We start from the raw sequence: 14,258 nt of genomic DNA on the forward strand, positions 1-14,258 counted from the left end.
TTAATCAGGGGCGCCTTACCCTTTTCGTCTTGAGCATAACGTTATGGTGGCGGCTTGGCATACAAGCAGTACGTGCATCAGGTAACAGTAATCGAATAGGCCAAATTATAAAAGCGACTTGGTGAGTATGAATTTGATACACTATCACAGCTTTCCATTCACTCCCAAAGTCTCTACCTGAACTCAAAAACTCAAAACATCAAACGCCAAAAAATGTCACCTCACGCACCTTCCCTCCAGGGAGCCAATCCTTCCTCTTCAAGCGACGTCCTTCGTGGCGCTTTTGCTTTCGAATCCGCTATCACAGTCGCTGCCGGCTCTTACTTTCTGTTTTTTCCGCGTCATTACCTGGGCCGAATGTTGGGTACTACTGCTACTCAAATAACGACAACGGCATTACAGATGACTCAGCAATGGGGTGCTGCCAATATCTTCGTCGGTGGCGCAGTCGGTCTCTACGTGTCCAACAGCAGAGTTGCAGTCGAATCGCGCAAGATGGTGTATCGTTACATACTGGGCTGGGAATTGTTGTTTGTGCCAATGGTGGTATGCCAGGCGCTTATGATGGAGGGAGGCATCCCGAGAAGCTCGTTGCTAGCTACAGCTGGGCAAATCATGCCATTCATAGCATGGAGAACTTTTGCACTCCTCTGCAAGCCCGAATGGTTTGGAAGCTATCAAAAGAGGAAGAAGGCGGAGTAGGAGAGCTAGGTCAAAGAAATCGTGTAAACAGATGTGGAGTAATTGTTGAGTGGAGGAGCGCATGGAACACTCAGAGCAAAGTACACGGAAGTGGAGAAGAAGAATAAATCCAGAACCGCTGTTGATGAGATGGGCATAGCTAATTGGCTGGTGCAATAGAGTTTACTTGTAGAATCATTATGTCCTTCTCCACTCATTCTTTCCACCGGAGATTTCATCAAGAAGCTTCATAGTCTTCCAGAATCTCCTTCGAGACAATCACCCTACTGCCCAATCTGGTCATTCTGGACCTTCGCACATCTCCCTCAACTTCTGCTTCAGCTTTTCTAACTCCTGCTTCGCATCGCCATTGGCGGAGCACCTAGCCCTCTCCTCGTCGAGCTCTTGCTTCAACTCAGCAATTTCAATAGCCACATCAGCTAATGCGCGCCTAGCTTCTTCACCTGTATCCAAAAGCTCTTGTTCCAGCTTCTTGACCTGCGCAGCCAAACTGTGAGAGGTTTGCGTCGCCCATGCCACCCTTTTCTTCTCTTTAGAAACCGCAAGCCTCAGACTTTCAATCTCGGCAATCTGAGCATCCAGCGTATCCTTGATGGGAGCCTCATCGTCCTCAAGAGCCTCCAGTTCTCGGAGTTCAGACTGTAGCGCGGTTATGGCTCGTCTAGCTGCTTTAGCGCGCGAATTCGCATTGTGTATCTGATTAGAGTTAGTCCATGTATTCACCTTGTGCAACATGTGCGGGCGACTTACATGTTTGGATTTTTGGAGCATACCACGAGCTGCCCGGACGCCGTCGCGCGGTGATTGGCCGATCATGGAAGTCTGGCACCTGGTTCAAGTGGATGGTTTCAAGGACAGCTTTATCGCAATGTGCTGTTGAACAACTGATACGAAAGGTGTCAATTTAATGGGAGAGAGGCATTGGACCGAACAGGAAAGGTATCCTGTGAGAGGTGAGGAAGTATTAGCACAAAAAAAGTAACCCAGGTGAAGGCCGATAATATAGAGCTAGCAACTGCGGCTTCACCGTGTCCGAGCGTAGGTGGGAGCAGTGGACGAACCAGGGCACTTCAGCGCGTTTGCACATGGAGGGTTCTAGCAATACCATGACCTGCTTTGAAGAGTGGTGTCTTTGCTATCGGAGGTAATAGAGACAATCACCTCAGCCCATCCATCTCCAAACTAACATTATCCGCTCTTGAACCGTATACACCCCCATCCAAGATCCACTGCTCGTTATCGTCGTTATCATCCTGCACCCTCCGCCACGTCTGCTTCCTCTCACCCCCAGCCTCCTTCCCTTTACTCTCTTTACCCTCTTCAACCTTAAACGTCGGCCTAATCAAACCCCCAAGTAACGGATTCCTACTAAACGCCCCGCCTCCACTACTCAACCCATTCCCTTCTCTCGGGCGCTGCTGCACTTCCTCAACGGGCTCGTCTTCACTCTCCGGCGTGACAGGCCGTTCCGCCGCCGCCATCCGCCTAACCAATTTCTTGCCACTCAAATCAATACTAGCCACAACCTTCCTCTTCTCGTACTCTGGTCTCGCATTCCAATCCTGCTCTCGCAGCGCCTTCTGTTGCCGCTTGAGCTGCATAGCGCGTTCCTGAGGACTAGCCCACATGCTCAGTCCGGCGGTCGTCGTTTCGAAATCCGCCGCTTCGTCGTGGACTTGCGTTCGTTTGGCATTCTGTGCTTGGAAAGCGAGAAGTTTGTCTCTGTGCTGTTTCGCTCGAACTAGTTTCTCGTTCTCGGATTCGACGTCCGAGGCGGGGTTTGAGGATACAGGGGTATTCGAGGACCTAGGGGTGGAGAAGGGGCGGGGAGCAAGGGAAACGTCTGCGCGCTTTTGCGTAGCGTTGTTGGCGGCCATTTTCTCTTTTCCGCGTTCTTCGCGGAGGACGCGTACCATGGATTGGATGTCTTGGGCGCTGAAGAGGGCGGAGTTGCAGAATGTGCATGGGCCGATGCCTTCTTTTACGCAGATGATTTTCCCGCAGTTGAGGCAGTTTGGTGCGGCCTCGAGCAATGGATGTCTGGTAGCCATGCAGTTGCATTTCCGCTTACTGCTGTCTTGTGAGGCAAGGGTGGGGTTCGTTTGGATTTCGAGCGCCCTGATTGCAGATTCTAGATCGTTGAGTGCCGTCGAAGCACCGTGCATAGGCGTTCCGCCTGTAACATTGACCTTTGCCTTGGCTTTTGGTTTCGTGTCAGAGATCAGCTGGCCCGGAAGTTTCTTCGACGCTGGCGGAGCAGGTGAGACAGCACGAGATTTGGGAGTTGACGTTCCCGATGACGTAGTGGTATTGAAGGTCGGTAACTGCAACCCATCAGGTTGTTCCAAGCTGAATTTGGCAGATTTTGACTTTGAGCTACCGGCAATGTAGTCTTCTTCATCTTTCTTGAGATATGCACCTGCCACGTTTCCATAGTTCTCTGGCTGGCGTGGTGGCGGGAGTTTGTTCAAAGCGGGCTTCTTCTTCTTTGGCTTGGCCCGCGGCACTTCTGAGATATCATTTGATGACTGGACCGGGGCAGAACTAGCGGAAGCTTTCGGTTTTCTCCGGTTATTGAACGAAGTGATAAACTCGAGTGCTTGTGGGCTGTCTCCCAGAAGGTTCTGCAGATGATCCGCCGAGTCTTTAGGCGATAGCGATTCTGTATACGATATTATCTGCTTCAGCGACTCGTCGTCAAGAGGCAGAAGCTTTGATAGCTGCGGTAATGCCCAGGTTGAAAGATCCATATCTTGTTGATGGGATTATGATTATGATTCCCAAAGGTCAGAACAGTCGGTTGGTTGTGATTCATCACTCAGCGCTAGTGATGGTGGCGCAGGCATGTGTGGCTGGTGGGACGGGCCGTGCTCCAGTTCACATGGAATTCGTAGCTGGCAGGGAGCTGCCATCACAGTCCTCACACTCTGTCCCCCACATTCACCATGGCCACTGACGTCGCACTTGATACCACTATCGTAGGTCTGCCTGCTCGTGCTACAGACAATCCTGTTAACCAGAGCAGGGCACCATCGTCGTCGAACTCTACCACGACCATGCGCCCAAGACATGCAAAAACTTCTCCACGCTCGCCCAGCGCAACTACTTCAACGGCCTGATCTTCCACCGCATAATTCCAAACTTCATGATACAAGGAGGCGATCCCACGGGCACCGGTCGAGGCGGCGAATCCATCTACGGCGAAAAGTTCGAAGACGAGATCACCCCTCAGCTCAAGCACACGGGTGCAGGCATTCTCAGCATGGCCAATTCCGGGCCTAATACCAATGGCTCGCAGTTCTTCATCACGCTGGCGCCGACTCCGTGGCTGGACGGCAAGCATACCATATTCGGAAGGGTCAAGAGCGGGATGCAGATCGTGAAGAAGCTAGGGTTGGTCAAGACAGACAAGGAAGATCGCCCTGTCGAGGAGGTCAAGATCATCAAGGCATATCTGGTTGACGACGGAGCCTTTGCGATGCAGCGGTACTAGCATGAGGTGGGAACAGACACAGCATGCGCGCATGTGAGTTTCTCGTTCCAAGACAGCAAAAAGGCATAGAATAAATACTCATACATGCTGCTAGTTCAACGCTCCATTCGGATGGATCAACACCTTCGTATACCCCTCGATCCTCTTATCAAACTTCTCGTACGCCGTCGGCGCCTCATCGATGTTGATCTCGTGCGACACAACGAAACTCGGCTTGGCCTTGCCCGATACGATCATGTCGCGCAAATACCTATTGTACGCCTTCACATTGCACTGCCCAGTACCGAGGTGCAATCCCTGACATTGTTAACAATGGGCATCCAGCCACAAGACACGGACAGGCATACCTTTTCGAACAGCTTGCCGAATGAGATCAGGATCTGGCCTTTCTTACTCTGTTCATCGGGCGCGCCCGGGTCGGCTGGCACATACAAACCTGGAATACCCAAGCCACCCGTTGGTCGCGTCACCATGATTAGCTGGTCGAGGACGATGTTTGGCTTCTCTTTGCTGCCTGATGCGTCCACAGCCTGGTACCCGACCGCGTCGACTGCGCGATCTACCATACCGTCGTTGAGCTTGATGATCTGTTCAACGGGATCGCTCTTCGTAAAGTCAATGGGAATGCATCCAATCTTTTCCGCAGCTGCCAGCCGTTCAGGCACTGTGTCGACTACAAAGACCTTGCTGGCGCCTCGCAGGATCCCGCTATACGCTGCCATCAGGCCGACAGGACCTGCGCCGAACACCGCCACGCTTTCACCGGACTGGAATCCGGCGAGCACGAGTCCATGCCATCCTGTCGGGAATATGTCTGCAAGTAGTATGAAGTCGGCTTCGTGCTCGGTGCCTTTGGGTAATTTCAATGCGTTGAAGTCGGCAAATGGGACGCGGAGGTATTGCGCTTGGCCGCCTTGATACGGGCCCATGGCTACGTAGCCGTAGGCTCCACCGGCAAAGCCCGGGTTCACTCTATCCACATATTAGGACTTCCTCGTTCACCCCCTGCTGCAGAGAAGCCCGACTTACCCAGTACAAAAAGCCGTTTTGCCTTCTTCGCAGTTGCGACACCTACCATCGGCGACGTTCTTCGCACCAGCATATCAGCATTTGCACTCTTACACATGCGCGTCCCGGAGCACGTATACTCACGAATGGCAACACGATCCTATCACCCTTCTCTAATAGTGTCACACCCGATCCGACTTCGATAATGGTACCCATATTCTCATGACCGAACACGAGACCGGCTTCCGCTGCCGTGCGCCCTTGGTACATGTGTAGGTCTGAACCGCAGATGGCTGCCGTTGTGACCTTAACAATCACATCGTCGGGGTGCTGGATCTTGGGCAGCTCGACGTCCTTGACCGAGACCTTGAATGGTCCTTCGTAATGCACCGCCTTCATCTTCTCGCCGGACATGTCTGGATGATATTATGCGCGTCGTGTTCAAGACCAAAGAATCGGGAGCCTGTTGCGACAAGAATCGGTGTACGCGTGTTCAGTTGCAAAGAGAAGGGAATTGAATTGCGCGTCAAAGCCTTATTGTACGAGAGCTGGGTCGGATTGGACCCAATGTATGACGACCCCTCATCTCTCGGTACTTGCAGCAGTTGGGACAAGAGCGTCATTATTGAGGGGCTGGCAGCGGATGCTGGCCGATCCCGTGTGGGGTATCTGTTCCGAATCGGAAGATGCTTCGGAAGACTAGCGCATGGAAATAAATGGATATCGAATAGCGGACGTTAATTATTACCACACGTGATGCCAGTGGTATGGAACCTTGAATAGCACACTCCTTCGTGTTTGGTATCAACTGCGATTGAAGGGCGAAATTCCTTTTAGCCTTGGCAATACGATAAGTGACGTTCAAGGAAGTGGTATGTCATAGAAGCTTGATCTTGCGACAACAGCGAAAGAAAACGATGTTGGTTCTGCTACTCGATAACACAAACCTCGAGGAAGTTTGTAAGCCGTCAATTGAGATACTTGCAGAGTATACAAAGCGCCCTCATCTCTTTATCCACCTCCATGTCCAATAATATCAGACATGAACAATAACTCAACTTAACTCAACTCAACTCCTTCAACTCCTCCTCAGCCTTCTCCCAAGCCGCTGGACTCATAGTCAAAGTGAGCCAATAACCCCCACCATAATCCCTCCCCAGTATATGCACCAGCAACCTCGCCGTAGGATTCGGTCTCCTGCTCGACGCATGATGAAACACTGGTGTGCCAGGTGGATTGCACCTTCCTTCCGTACCACCACCACCACCACCCGCGCGTACCACAGCGGGAGAAAAGTCAATAGCAGAAGTAAAAAACTTGGCCTTTGTCCAATCCGTAAACGGCACCAACAACGCGTCCGCATCGCTATAAAGCAGCGTACTCGGATCCCCACTCACCCTCTGTTCACGCAGACTGGCCAGGACTTGGGCTTCTGTGGCCTGTTCCAGGAGCTTTTTTCTGTTATGCAGGGCCATGGGACCGAGTGGGCCGGTAGACATTGCGGGGTCTAGAAAAGTGAAGCCAGGGACCAGCATATTGGAGACATGTACACCTTTTGCATTGATTAGGGATGGGAGGCGGAATCGGGCGTTCATGGCGTGGAGGGCGGTCAAGGGGCGCGGGGCGGGGAGTGAGGAGGCGATACAGTGTAAGGCGAATGCAGTGAGGATATCGCCGTCGCTGATAAAAGGCATCTTGTTCTCTCCTTGCTCTGCTGTGTTGGTGACTCCGATGTGGAAGCTAGTCAGGTCAGCCTCTGCTCTTGCTCTCAACGTCGTCACAACGCTCTTGGGTATATGTATGGTTTGCGTCAAGGGTTTTACCCCCGTCAACATATCCCACGCGAACCTGGCTCCAAACTTGACAAAAGCGAGGCCCTTTAACTGCTTGGACTTTAGCACGTATTCTTCCTGTGGTGCGCTGGTAGCGTCATCGGTCAATGCTAGTAATACGTCTTCCTGCGCACCAAGTACAGGCGGTACTTTGGTCGCTCGACCGGCTAATACGCTCGACCATGCTGAGAGAAAAGCTGCCTGGCCCATGACATCCATGAGCGTGTGCGGCCATGATAAACCCACGAGCGTAGCGTCGGTGAAGGATGTGATATGTACTGATATCTGGGGTGTGTCTCCAGCAAGCAGGTCCTCGATGGTCATGGGTGCAGAGGGTGGAGTCGCAAGGTCGTTGAAGTCGGTCGGCCCAGGGCATGTTGAAATGGCTTCGGTGGACTTGATAGGAAGTTTCTTGGCTAGTTCGTGTTGTTGGATGGAGGATTCGATAGCAGTGTAAGTGTAAGTGAAGGCAGGGCGCAAAGGAGTGAAGGTGGGTGGGACATGAATTTCTAGTCTGCCATCGTCCTAATTCCTGATCGTCAATCTTTTTGCTCGAGTACAGTGGAAGCAGAGTGAGTCGCAACTACTTACTTTGAGTCGTAAACGGCCTCCCAGTTTCCGCCAATCTCCTGTTTCCAAGAGGTTGGCTAGCGAGGCTCGGAGCTTGTCTGCGTTCAGGACATCGTTGAAAACTAGCGTCCATACGATCAGGATGCTACGAAAAGTTTTCGTATCATCTAGGATATGAACTGGATAGACAATGTCATCGGCATATGGATCTGGCGCATCATCTGCTGGGCTTATTTGTTTCTTGAATCGTTCTAGGAAGTTCATGTTCAAGATGCCAAGATACGAACAACTTCGGCGATGGAAAAAGCGAGATATATTTGCTACCTGCTCAGATATATATGCTTTGACCACCGTACGTTTGTATGCCGTTTTCGCATTCGGCCTACGGATCCTATGGTGGCCGGACAATGTTCTTATCGCCATGTTGGAAAAAGGGGCGCGCTAACTAGTAACATCGGCGCTTTACCCCGGATTTTCTGTATCAAGTAAAACTATTCGCGCAGACCTATATGACATGCAACCGGCTGACAGGTACTAGTCGTGTGTTAATGATCTGCAGAGATCGCCTGTGAAAACCACGCATCGACCTCGTCGCCTCCGGTAGTTTCTTCACCCGTCACAGAACTATCATCCTCTACAGGAACACTGCGTTCTCGCGGCGCCAGTCTCTTCGCGACTTCATTAGCTTCGACCAGACTAACAAGCTTCCTCTTCTGTCCATGGTTTTTCTCCGAGAACTCCCTGCAGACCTGTAACACCTTCTCCTCACCAGAGCGGATGTCTTCGGGCTCTTCTACAAAGGTCTTTGAATCGCGCTTGAGAACGCTAATGTTCGGTTGTTCGTGACCACGACGACGCCCTCCCCGACGGTAGTAAGAGTGGCTGGAACCCGGCAGAGACGGAGGGTTGCTGAACACCTCGTTGGCTAGATACGTATCCTCGGCCATCTCGAATGGCGTTCGCCCTGATGCATTTTCGCGGAAGAGAAGGTCGGGACGGTTTTCGAGCATGATTCGTAGGAGTGTGTCAACACCGCGTCGCACTACGGTGTGCATGGGCGTATCGCCTTCGCCGTTGACGACACCCAAGTCATTGCCCTTGCTGAACCCGAGTATGATCTTGAGAATTTCTTCGTTGTGCGGCACAGTCACGCTACCGACGGAAGAAGCGGAATGCAGCCAGCGCGCAAGGGGTGTAGCGGCACCAGGCATGTCCGTCGTGCGCTCGGTGAACAAGCTAGAGAAGAGACGAGGATCGATGAGACCGAGCAACTCCTTGACTTTTTCCAAGCCTTTGTTCTGCCGGTTAATGTTGTTGAAGATAGAGTGGACAATATTCGCCCCAGTATTGTCGCGTGTAGTCTGGTCGGCACCAGCTTCCAGAAGAATCTTAACCATCTCAACACGATGCAGGGCGAAAGCAAGCTGCAAAGGCGTCATACCGCTCGCAGAACGGTGCTCAAGGGCCTTGGGGTGGGTGTTGCATAGATGTCGGAGGAGAGCCAGAGAGTCCGCATTTGTCCTACCAAGAACCACTGAGTGAAGCAGCAGGTGCGAGCGTAGGTCGAGCCACTTAGCAATAGACGACTGCAAGCCGCGCTCAGTCTTCGCCAAGTTCTGGATGCGGATATCGTCTCGATGCGTATCTGCAAATTCTGTGTAACAGCGCAGGGCTGTATCGCTTACGAACCACTCGACACTCTCCAGGCTTCCGTACCAAGCAGCATACAACAAGGGCGGGTGCTGCGCCCCAACTGCTTCAGACCGAACCTCCCTTCCTTCATTCGCCCAGTCCGCTCGCTTCTTCCCGTGAACCGACAAGCCTTGATAGTACTTTGGTTTCACAGGGATCTCGATACCACTCTTTTTTACAAGATCGTCCAGGGGAATACCTGCTCCAGTGCTCTTGATAATGATTTCCAGTGCGCGGGTACGGCCAAGACGGATCGCGTACAGGAAGTCTGCTTCATTGAAACGGAAGAATTTAGGAGCGGTTTCCTCATCAGCTTCGATACCGTGTTGCGTGTACTCCTCAGCCCTAGCAATCAAGAATTGCAGTAGATTGGCATCGTCTAGGTAGATTGCGAATTGAAAAAGATTTTCCGGACGCTCGACTTTGGAAATCTCTTGCTGATCCGTTTGCGACGCGTCGTACGTACGATCACTTGCCTGAGATCTGCCCAGATGCTGTCTTTTGTTGGAGAGTCCTGAAGGAGTAAGCCATGTAGATGTCGACGTATCATCGTGGCTGAGGAAACCAGACACGGGGTGATGCCACGACAACAGTTGTACTGGCCGCACGTTGCTTTTGACCTGGTTCTGCACCTCTCCGATATTCTCGATAGTGAAGCGATCGTCCACTATCTCAGCATATATCTGGAAATCGTTGTCGTCGTCATCACAGCTATCCTCGTCTTCGTCCCTTGGCTGTAGGCTGTGCTTGACCATTGGCTTCTCTTCAGGCGCATATTGCGCATGCGCGATTTCGAGGATGGCTCGAGCAATTCCATAATGTTTTCGCAGAATCGCAATTGAGAATGGTGAGAAGTTCTGCGAATCCGTGACGGCGACTTTCAAAGGACTCTGGTTCTCACTCCAGACTGTTAGAGTGAGTTCCTTGATTGTAAGAAGATCGGCATTCCAGCAAGCCTGGAAAAGCCTGAGGTAAGCGTCCCGTCGCTCGTTAGTCAAATCCGAAAGCCTGAAGGTCAGAAACGGACTCCATTGCTTTGGTGGATCTTCGTCGCGACTTCTTCCATAGTTGTACTGGTTTGGTCGAGGTACGTCAAGCTCGATATCCGGGTGGAGTTCTTTGAAAGTCTTCGCGTTTCGTTTCAATAGTTCGGTTTCTAAAGCCTGGAAATCATCCAGTACCGATTGAACAGCTACTTTCTTCTCATCCGTCCCCGGAGGTTCTTGTTCAGATCTCTTTCGCTCCTCATGATCTTTCAGGTCTTTTTCGTAAGTCTGCTTTGCAGTTTCGATTTGATTTCTGACCATCCAGTGAGCGTAAGTGCCGGGTTCCAACTCTTGGAGATATTCGGCGTCTTCCTTTAGAGGTATTGGTGCTAATCGTTTTCCAGCTCCGTAGTAGTAACGGAACTGGTCGACCCAGCCATCAGAGTACAGCCATCCGTCCTGGCCATCGACTTTCCCTAGCTCGATGAAGGTGCGCAGCTTCCTCATGGTAGTACGAACCATATCCAAAAGAGTGCCCGTATCGTTGTCGTGGTACTTGTTGTTCTTGTTCAAAGCGCTCCAAGCTTTGGGGGTGAGGCTGTTTATGTCTGCTCCAGCATCCAAAAGCTTGAGTACGATTGATGTTACCTCGGAACGGACTGCAGCAAGTACGGGCTGCTCAATGTTTTCTCTGAATTTGTTTTGGTTGCGTTCCGTATCGTCGCCCATGAGGCCCCATTTGCTCTTCGCAGAAGCAATGTAGGTAGCGAAATCAATCTCAGGCTTCGCCCCGAGTTCCAGGAGGGCTTCGACACCAGCGGCATCACCATGTTCGATGGCTATTTTCAGAGCACTACTCGCTTGTGGATTGTATTGATAGCCGTTCATTACGAGGTGGTTGGTAGCTTGTTGTGAGGCAGGCCGGTTCGCCAATATCATGGTTTTGAGCAGACTAACGCCATGCGCAGCAAAGTAGTGCAATGCCGTAACATGGTTGAGGTCGCCTTGAGCTGGTGATGCACCCAAACTAATGAGTAACTCGGTCATTTCCTCGGCTTTACCGGGCGAAAGCTGTAATGCGAGAACCAACGGCAGGATTGCCGCGCGTGGAGACTTGTTGTGGTCGTGCACTAGCTTGATTGGCAGCAATACATCAGCCCCAAACTCCTGAACAAGAGTCTTCACAATTTCCGTGTGGCCATTAGCAATAGCTAGATGAAGCGCAGATACTGGTGCGTCCCAGGCGACTACATCGACGTCGTATACATCAGGTTCGTCATCGTTCGCATCGTCTGGGAGGTCGTCATGATCTTGCGACTTCTTACGATCAATCTTGATCACAGAGCCCTCAGTAGTGGCATCGGCGTTGTCAGACTCATCGTCTTCGTCAAGCATGTCGATGTCTTCGTCTTGACCGTCGTCTTCGCTCATCTGCTGATCGGAGTCGTCGACATTTTCATCACTAGGGATTGCCGGCTGGGCCTGGCTGCGCTTCTTGATAGCCTCTTTCTCCGCTTCCAGCGCTTCGTTAGCCTCACTCCTGAAAAGTAGAGCTCTGACCATCTCGACTTCACCGCGCATAGCGGCAAGGTGGAGGGCGGTCTTGCCGTCGAAGAGACGAGCGACAATCCGAGCTCCTGCATCGATAAGTGCTTGGACGACCTGTGGAGTTGAGGTTGCGACTGCTAGTTGGAGTGGAGTACGCCCGGTATAGTCTCGTCGATTGGGATCTGCATCCTCTTGGCTTAGCCAGTCCTGCACATGTTCAACGTCTCCTTCAACGATAGCCTGGCATAGTCGTGCAGTGTTCCCAACGTAAGCCATCTCGGTCCAGTCATCATCAGTGAGTGGGTGGAAAGAGCCGATTGCTTGCCGTCCAGGGTTGTCCTTGATGAAAGACAAAGTGCCCGACACGTAGATCTTGCCTTCTTCTTCTGCGATCTCTTGGTCCTCGGGTGTGGTAGGTTCAGGACAATAGCCACAGCAATCCTCTATCACGTCGGTTGCATTACCAAAGAAAGCAGGGTGTCGGTGCAGAGTAGTTTCCCGCTCCTTGGGTCGATTCCACTCAGCATTGAGCAGCAAGTCCTTCGCGTACAATAGCCTCTCAATCTTCCGAGCGTGAAACTTTGGTCCGTATGGAACGGTGAAGGTATGGTAGTCGCTAATCTCGTCAGTTTCGACCCATTCAGCAACATCTTCATCGTGCTGTTGCTTGATATCGCCCCTCAGCTTCTGTCTAGCCCACCGGTTGATGGCTGGTCTACCACGTTCTGCACGGCGCTGGTCAACATAGGCGTCACGGTCGGTGCTTTTCGGCAATTTCTCAAGGACTAGTAACCTCGCCAGTCCAAGAGTACGACCAAACGAGCGCTCAAACAGCGTAGGGTCGATACGCGAACGATCAAGGAGCGGCCAATATACTTCAAATCCCCGACGTGCATACTTGGATAGGCGGTTCTCGTACGAAGGTGAGCGACGCGTCAGATCGATGGTGTTGATCTGGGTCATGTATGCAGCGAGCGCGCGGGGACTAGCGTAGACTTGCTTGCCATCGTATGCAGCACAGGAGCAATCCACATCAAAGCCTGTAAGAATCTCGGAGATGGATCTGTAAATACGCAGGACGATCTGAACGTGCCTAGTCGGATACTGTGAAGCGATAGTGATGGCGTTCTTCGTTCGGACGGTAGTTGTCTCAGTCAAGATAGAATCCTTGATGCGTTGTTCAATCTGCTTGATCTTCTCGATAGCCTGCTCTTCGGTGAGGCCGTAGAGAAAGAGGTCGACGTCGGAGGCTGGCGCTAGTTGTTGATGATAGTACTCGCGCAGAGCGCGCTTCGAGCTATTGTATTTCTCAGGTACAGGTAGCAACGAGGTTACGACGGCGCTACCCGCGACCACCACATTGGACCAGTCCATGTCCACAAGAGATGATTCTGAAAATAGCTGAAAGTTGGTTCTGAACTCATCAAGTGATTGCACGACGGCTGGAGAGCCAGACGGCTTGCGATCTGCCTTGTCAAGAGGCATAAGATAGCGCTGACGTTCGGCCTCGGACTCATCGGCAGGGTTGCGAGCGCGTATCTTGAGCTCATGCTCGCGACCTGCAAATATTGGAACAACATTGGGCGTTCTAATAGCAGTATGATCGGGTTGCTGGGCAAATATCTCACGTAGCTTGGAATCGTATGCCTTGTATGGTTCGACGAGGTCACACATCGGTGCCTTTGGATGGGCAGCGGCATGTGCAATCCAGTCGTCATGGCTGACTGGGACCGAAGGGAGCTCCATCAATGTCAACGGCTGGTTTTGCGTAGCCATAGCTGAGAGAGAGACTTGTGGAATGGTAGAAAGCGTACTTCTTGCGGTGAAGTTGGTTTGTTGAATGAATTGAGCAAGGAAACAGCAAAGACGAAACAGCCGTACGTTATATATTGGCATCATCAGTAGAACACCTTTCGCATGTTACCTGGATACGCAGTGGCAGCCTGTGCCATGATGAATGGGAAGCTGCGAAGCTGATGGCGCGTTGATCTAAAAGAGGGGTGAGGCTAGGCAGCGACGCGCCGTGCCAACTCCTTCCAGCAGGGAAGACGTGCTAGATGCCATTGCAGCCTAACGATACAGGCAGCATCCAATCATCGATAGCAGCGTAGGTCAGACAGGACACGAACCTGACGCGGGCTCATGTGATGCGTGACGAAATGACGCGACGAACGAACGAGTATGAAGGGCAAATCTCAAAGGTTGACAGAGTCGCACTTGCACAAAAGAAGACTAGTGGCGAAAATGGCTTGGCACCTTCCATCACAGTCAGCGCCATCGACCGTCCATTTCTCAATATATTCTGCATCGCCGTCCTACATCATCATCGCCAACACAATCATCATCTGAGATGTATCGGATTATACAGCATATCTCACGTCCTCTGACTCCTCGCGATATAGACCGCCTGGCTGCAGATCCGGATGA

General features: G+C 51.8%; 5 protein-coding genes across 5 annotated transcripts; 2 read left to right on the plus strand and 3 right to left on the minus strand.

The window, feature by feature from the left end:
* Positions 1-213: 213 nt before the first annotated feature.
* On the plus strand, positions 214-702 carry GT037_009870 (uncharacterized protein; the record flags this gene model as incomplete). The annotated part of the gene is made up of 1 exon (XM_038934917.1): positions 214-702. One exon carries the CDS (start codon positions 214-216, stop codon positions 700-702), a length of 489 nt encoding a protein of 162 aa, XP_038782331.1.
* Positions 703-981: 279 nt separating this feature from the next.
* Positions 982-1,518, minus strand: GT037_009871 (uncharacterized protein; the record flags this gene model as incomplete). The annotated part of the gene is made up of 2 exons (XM_038934918.1): positions 982-1,398; positions 1,453-1,518. The coding sequence occupies 2 exons, from the start codon at positions 1,516-1,518 to the stop codon at positions 982-984; spliced, it is 483 nt and encodes a 160-aa protein (XP_038782332.1).
* Positions 1,519-1,859: 341 nt separating this feature from the next.
* GT037_009872 (c2hc5 finger protein) lies at positions 1,860-3,452 on the minus strand (the record flags this gene model as incomplete). Its single annotated transcript, XM_038934919.1, has 1 exon — positions 1,860-3,452. One exon carries the CDS (start codon positions 3,450-3,452, stop codon positions 1,860-1,862), a length of 1,593 nt encoding a protein of 530 aa, XP_038782333.1.
* A 195-nt stretch (positions 3,453-3,647) lies between these two features.
* GT037_009873 (peptidyl-prolyl cis-trans isomerase) lies at positions 3,648-4,195 on the plus strand (the record flags this gene model as incomplete). Its single annotated transcript, XM_038934920.1, has 2 exons — positions 3,648-3,680; positions 3,728-4,195. 2 exons carry the CDS (start codon positions 3,648-3,650, stop codon positions 4,193-4,195), a joined length of 501 nt encoding a protein of 166 aa, XP_038782334.1.
* Positions 4,196-4,285: 90 nt separating this feature from the next.
* Positions 4,286-13,607, minus strand: GT037_009874 (uncharacterized protein; the record flags this gene model as incomplete). The annotated part of the gene is made up of 8 exons (XM_038934921.1): positions 4,286-4,492; positions 4,543-5,167; positions 5,225-5,283; positions 5,348-5,619; positions 6,459-6,943; positions 7,052-7,560; positions 7,627-7,894; positions 8,182-13,607. The coding sequence occupies 8 exons, from the start codon at positions 13,605-13,607 to the stop codon at positions 4,286-4,288; spliced, it is 7,851 nt and encodes a 2,616-aa protein (XP_038782335.1).
* Positions 13,608-14,258: the final 651 nt, after the last annotated feature.

This window comes from Alternaria burnsii, assembly GCF_013036055.1.
Source record: "Alternaria burnsii strain CBS107.38 chromosome Unknown 701, whole genome shotgun sequence".
NCBI lineage: Eukaryota > Fungi > Ascomycota > Dothideomycetes > Pleosporales > Pleosporaceae > Alternaria > Alternaria burnsii.